The sequence below is a fragment of the Pantherophis guttatus genome, chromosome 1, assembly GCF_059756535.1.
Source record: "Pantherophis guttatus breed Tessera chromosome 1, ASM5975653v1, whole genome shotgun sequence".
In the NCBI taxonomy this organism is placed as follows: Eukaryota; Metazoa; Chordata; class Lepidosauria; order Squamata; family Colubridae; genus Pantherophis; species Pantherophis guttatus.
In genome coordinates, this window is record NC_142063.1 from 98,524,226 (window position 1) to 98,530,225 (window position 6,000).

A 6,000-nucleotide genomic window follows, 5' to 3' on the forward strand; every position below is an offset into this window, starting at 1 on the left:
TTAACAAAAGTATTGTAATGGATTTTATGTACACTGGGTATGACAAATAATCAAATTTAAGTGTGTTCTCAGATCACACCAGCAATTAGCATATCTGTGCTCAAAAATCTTCCTTTAAATTGTATACTATTAGTTTGCTATTTCTCTCATGTCACTACAGGATGTCTTGATCTCCGTGTACGTATGTATAGCAAGGGTAGTATTTTTTCCACTGAAAAAGGAAGTGATTTCTGAGCTTATCAAGAAAATCTGAATCCAATTCAGTTTTTGAACATAAAAGTATAAAATAAAAAAAAAATCAGAGGATCCTATTCTTTGTATGCTCTTATCTTCTAGTGCATAATATTCCTTAACATAGGAATATAGAATAGCAACCACCTGGCTCCATTACAATTCTATCACATGCAACAATAAAGCAAACAATTCAAAAATAGCACTAAAATAATATCATTGTTGCAAAGATAAGCTTTTTTCAAGCCTTCTCCAGGTGCATCACTGAACGAAGCACCAGGATGGTGAAGGCTTGTTTATTATAATAGTACAATACCATAAAATATGAATATCTACCTATATCTATATATACCATGTTTCCCTGAAAATAACACCCTGCCTTATATTTTTTTGAACCCTGAAATAAGCGCTTGGCCTTACTGCCATGAGTTCAAAAGCCCGATTGGGCTTATTATCAGGGGATGTCTTATTTTGGGGGAAACAAGGTGTGTGTGTGTGTGTGTGTGTGTGTGTGTGTGTGTGTGTGTGTATTGATACAGATACATAGATATATATTTTCTATTAAAAAAATAAAAAACAAGAAAAGCAAATCTTCCTATACTCCCTCTATTGAAGACATATGGTAAAATGTTAATCACAGATAACTTGTTAATAAATCTTCGACAAAGAAAGATACTACCTCTATCTATAATCTTTTTGATGCCACTGGCAGATAACAGTTCTGAACAGAATATTTGAAGGACTTTATTGAAGGACTTTTCTACCACCAAAGACCTCATACAATTGTTCATGAGGTAAACAGTAGTTGCTTGGTTTTATGGAACTGCATCCCACAATATGCTTTCTTAATAAATAGGATACCAAGTGTGAAAAAGTATATAACCTAATAGAATATTTCACTGCAAAAAGTACAAACCATTAGTCACATCTGGAAAACACTGCAAACCAGAATTGTAAAAAACTTTTGACTTATTCATGAATGAAAATGCACTTGTCAATCACTTGTCCACATAAAAGTTTCATCCACTGGTTGTGTGGCATTAGGCCCAAACAGGAATTTTGGTTTGGTTTTCTCTTAAGAAGCCATAATCATATGGCATGCTCTATTCTGTTAGTGGTTTGGTTCAAACTGTTAGGAAACAAATAAAGCAAGACTTCAGATTCAAATATGTTAGAAAGTAGGGAAACCTGTTGCCTCTCAAATGTTGCTGAAATGCAAGTTCCATAAGCCACAGCAATTTTGGCCTAAAATAAGAGGCATTGGGACTTGGCAGTTCATTAATATGTGAAGGATCACAAGTTTCCCTACATTAACAAAAACTTAGACAATCATTTTAGCTGCCTAGGCGAGTAGTAGCCAAATGGCACACCAGGATGTTGTTTAAGTAAGGCAATTCTCATTTTCACAATATCCCAATATACAAATTATATCAATATTTCTGATGTAACAATGCCAGTTCATTACTTTATCAGATTTTTTTGGTCATGAAAATTAAAGCTGCACCCTTTTTGGTATTTATGCTAAGAATGATTACAATCTGTAATTAATAATATGAAGCTTTGATATATAAACCAGGCAATTTTTTAATACAAAAAGTATATTAGTACACACTTGTACGTTACTTGTAAAGCTACAACTCAGTATATTTAATCAGACTAAATAAAGAAGATAGGCTGTGGGTCACAAAATGTGGTTTTCATGAACAGTGTGACTTTTAAAATATATCTAAAACTTTATCTTCTTTACTTCAGTTTGAGCACCACAGACTTCATGACACCAATTGTCAAATTCAGGGTCCTTTCCAGATTTTTAAAATTAATATATCTTTGTATTTCTACACTTAACTCATTTCCAGAACTCAAAAACCATTGTTAGCTAAATTAACTCACTGACATGGTGTGATCATTCCAAATTTCTGTTTCCAGAAGTAGCAAGCACACCAGTGACCTATTTCAGACAAAATACCTTAATCTCTTCTAAACAATGAGAACATGGTTTAGAACCCAAAGAAGCATAGCAAATTACCTAAGAACCACAGTGGACTTTCTCATTATTTGCTACTTAAGATAAGTTGCAATCAATAAAACATTGTCAACACCAACTTTACTTAAAGCTTCAATTATTCACACACGCCTTCCTACATCAAAATGCATATGGATGGTTCACTTGACTTAATCTGATCAAATTTAGCAGTATAATTCTTATAATTTATTTTATAAATTTATACACCATCCATGTCTGAGCGACTGGATGGTTTACAAATGAAAGCTAAAAACTATATAAAAAGACAGCATTAGAAAGATTTAAAAACAGAATTAAAAGCATTTTTTTAAAAAAGGTGGATGGAACACCCTCAAGCCACCAACCACCCCCAGGACTGCCTACCACTCGTAGATCCCCATGCAGTATAATAAAGAATTACACATAATTTGGGTAATAGACAGGATTTGTAAGGACCTTCATACGTCACCCAAGGTTTTTTCCTACTTTGATCTTTACCCTGGCTGGTGTTTCATGTGTTTTATTTATTTCTGTTTTTATGCTTTTATGCTTTTCTTTTAATACATTTAGACTCCCAGAGTCATTTTGAATAATGACCATAAATTGAAATAATAAAGTATCCATTTTAGATAGCTTGAATGTCCTGACTATAATTACATGTTGAAAGGTTCAGATTAGAAAACAGAAAAAAAAAAGCCTTAAGATATCATTCCTTAGCGAAAGCTAGGCATTTCATTCAGTACACTTATACCAAATACACACTGATTCTTCATACTTGTGGGGCTTTCCATTGAATCATAATCATGATGTAAGTTGCATGTTGCCTGGCTGCTTCAGGACTGCAAAATGTTGAAAAACAAACATGGTTTAAAACAGGATGCCAGTTTTTTATTTTATTATTTCTATTTCTATACCGCCTTTCTCCCGTTTTAATGTGACATTCAGACTATTTCCACGAGATAGCTTGCTTTTTAAAATCTGCTTCCCAAGTAGCTTATTACATTTCAAATTTTAATTGAAAACTTGGGCGGAACACAGTGAGAACTATACGAAGCCGGTTTTAAAGCACTTTCCGGTTCACAAACGTGCACCCTTATAAATACATAGATCAAAATTTGTGCTGTGCAATTAGTGAAAACGAAATACGGGCTATTTCATTCTGAAAGGTGTCTTCAGCAGCCGTCTTCTTTTTCCCGCCGCTAAATTTAACCTTAAACAACAAAGTTTGCGTCCATATAAGGAAGAAGGACACCCTCGGTCTCCTGCACTAGAATCCTTCTGCCGTCAGTTTCAGAAAGGACCCGTTTGAAATTTTTTTTTCCTCGCTATCATGAGCAAGCGACTCTGGCTCTTGTCCACCAGGCATGGCAGAAGGCGGGCAAGGGCCGGGCACTGACGGGCTTCCCTCAGATGAGGACGGAGCGGCTGCCACGTGCCCGAAGACAATGCTTGAGGGAGCGGGAAAGGGCCTGACATTAGGCTCGATCGCGGGAGAGGCCTTCTTCCCTTCCGGCCCAAAAGCCGCGCTTCGCCACACGGCCTGGCTTCCTCGCCCCGTCCACGCTCTTGCCTCCGCCGCCGCCGCCTCCTTTCCTCTTCCTGCCCACGTTTCACTCTGGGAAAGGCGGCTCCGTCAGGCCCGCGCCTGGGCCTCTCTCCTCGCCCTCCAGGTGCGTGTGCACGTGCGTAAATAGCAAGGCGACCGGCGACAACCTGGGCCAAGTTTTCAGCCTTGAGCCTCGGCTCCTTCTCTTAGGTTGGAGGTGACCTCCCAGGTGCCACCGAGGGATCGCTCGCCTGTTCGGAGCCCATCGCGGACCTGCTTCTCCTACCTCCCCCGTCCCCGTCCCCGTCCCCAACTCTAGTGCAGGGAGAGACCATTCGGGGTCCGCACGCCCGATTTCTCTCCTTCTCTCCCCCGCCTGTGCCTGGACCCAATTCGTGGTGTCCCCGACTCGCATCCCCCCCCCGCCAGCCACCCTCCGTCGGCCTTGTCGCCGGGACTGCTTCTCCTGTATGCCGCGCTCCCAGGCCGGGCCTCGCTGCCGCCACCGCTGCCGCCGCCTTCTCACCTCGTTCAGCTGTCTCTCGGCTGCCTCCCGCAGCGTGGAGTCCATGGTGCCCCGCAGGGCCTCGATGATGGTGTTGGGGTCCATGGCCGTGCGGTCGAGGCCGAGACGGGCAACGCGGACGAGATCTGGGGAGGCAGCGCCGTTCGATGCGCACATGGACCCGCCGCTCTACAGCGGCAGCCGGCGGCGCGAAAGGAGGATAGAAGCGCCAAGGCCCCGGATAGAGCTACTCGCCGCCTCTGCGAGGCCGACGCCTTCCGCTTGGCTCTTGCCGCCTTTGACAGGCATCACGGGAATTGTAGTCCTCCTGGAGGGCGGGAGAGGACGAAAGCGGCCTCACAATGCCATTTTTCCCCCCTTTTGGAGCCCTCTGCTCTGCAAGATAGGACGGAGGTGGGTTCGGGGAGGGAGGGGGGAGAAGGTTCCGTCGCCACCGATTACAAATTGGCTACAGTATTCAGACGGGAAAAAAAAATAAATCGCAACAACATCCACATATCTGGACCAATCTTATTCTCACTGATCGCATTTTCCATTTACTTTCCATTTACTTCCATTCACAAGGCTGGGGGGCGAAAGGTCTAAGAGGGAAGAGTCGAGAGATTGTCATCCCCCTCCCCATTGTTTCCTATTCTGTAAGTTTGAATGAAGTAATGAGACTATCCTTTCACGTGAAATGTAATAATTGATCTGTTCATTTGGCTGAGTAACCAATAGTCCTTATAGTTCCATTGCAATTAAAAAGAAAAAAAAAACGTACAATTGACACAATGGGGTAGTGGTGGTGGATACTAATACTTTAGTTGAAAGAAGATTCAAAATTAAATGGGTTTGACCAACAGGTTTGAAATGAATGAAATTAATTTTAATTGAAAGTTCTGCAACTGAGTATGAAAAATGTAAGACAGAAATACAGTATGGCTTAGTAATTTAAATACCAGCTAGCAATGCGATATAGCTGCTAAAGAAATAAACTTCATTTGGGGGCATATTAATAGGAGCACAGATAACAAGTGTTCTTCTCTTCTGCCTTGGTCAGACCCTATTTGGAAAAACATTCCAGTTCTATGCAGTTCAGAAAGGTGAACGATGTTCTGGATTGAATTTAGGGGAAAGCTACCAAGACTGAGAATAGTTAAAGGACGTGGTTATGTTTAGTGTACGCAAAGGAGTGATATAAAAGCCATTTTTAAATATTTGAAGAGCTTTAATAAAGGAGGAGGTGGTTTATGCTATCCACCAGGAAGAACTTCATGATTATATTAATTGTCAATGAATGGAATAGGTACCACATTATATGGTGAGTTCTCCTTTATTAGAGGTTGTCAGAATAGGCTAGGTGATCATCTATCAGAGATATTGTAGTGGACTTGAAAAAAGCTGGGTGTTGGACTACAGCAGGGGTGTCAAACTCAAGGCCCTGGGGCTCGATGTGGCCCATGGGGTGCTTAGATCTGGCCCGTGGGGCTGCCCTGGAAACAGCAAAGGGCTGGCCCACAGTGCCTCTGCCAGTGAAAACAGAACTTGGGGGGGGGGCACAGGCAGATGGTTGCAGGAGGCTTCGCAGCCGAAAATAGAGCCTTGGGAGCCTGTTTTTGCTGGCAGAGTGCTCGAACCACCATAGGCACCCCCAACAGTGATATTGAGCTGGCCAGGCCCCCCTGCCCCCCTCCCCAGCATCAAATACAACCCTGA

The 6,000-nt window shown here is 42.0% G+C and overlaps 1 protein-coding gene across 6 annotated transcripts in view; it reads right to left on the reverse strand.

Annotated features, from left to right (window-relative positions):
* Nucleotides 1–4,740, reverse strand: part of IPO7 (importin 7) — a 43,552-nt gene extending 38,812 nt beyond the window's left edge. For all 6 annotated transcript variants that reach the window (XM_034417063.3, XM_034417061.3, XM_087878891.1 and 3 more), the window contains exon 1: nucleotides 4,306–4,740. In XM_034417063.3, coding sequence (XP_034272954.2) covers nucleotides 4,306–4,461 — 156 coding nt within the window. In that variant the 5' untranslated portion in view covers nucleotides 4,462–4,740. The remainder of the gene's footprint in view (nucleotides 1–4,305) is intronic.
* Nucleotides 4,741–6,000: the final 1,260 nt, after the last annotated feature.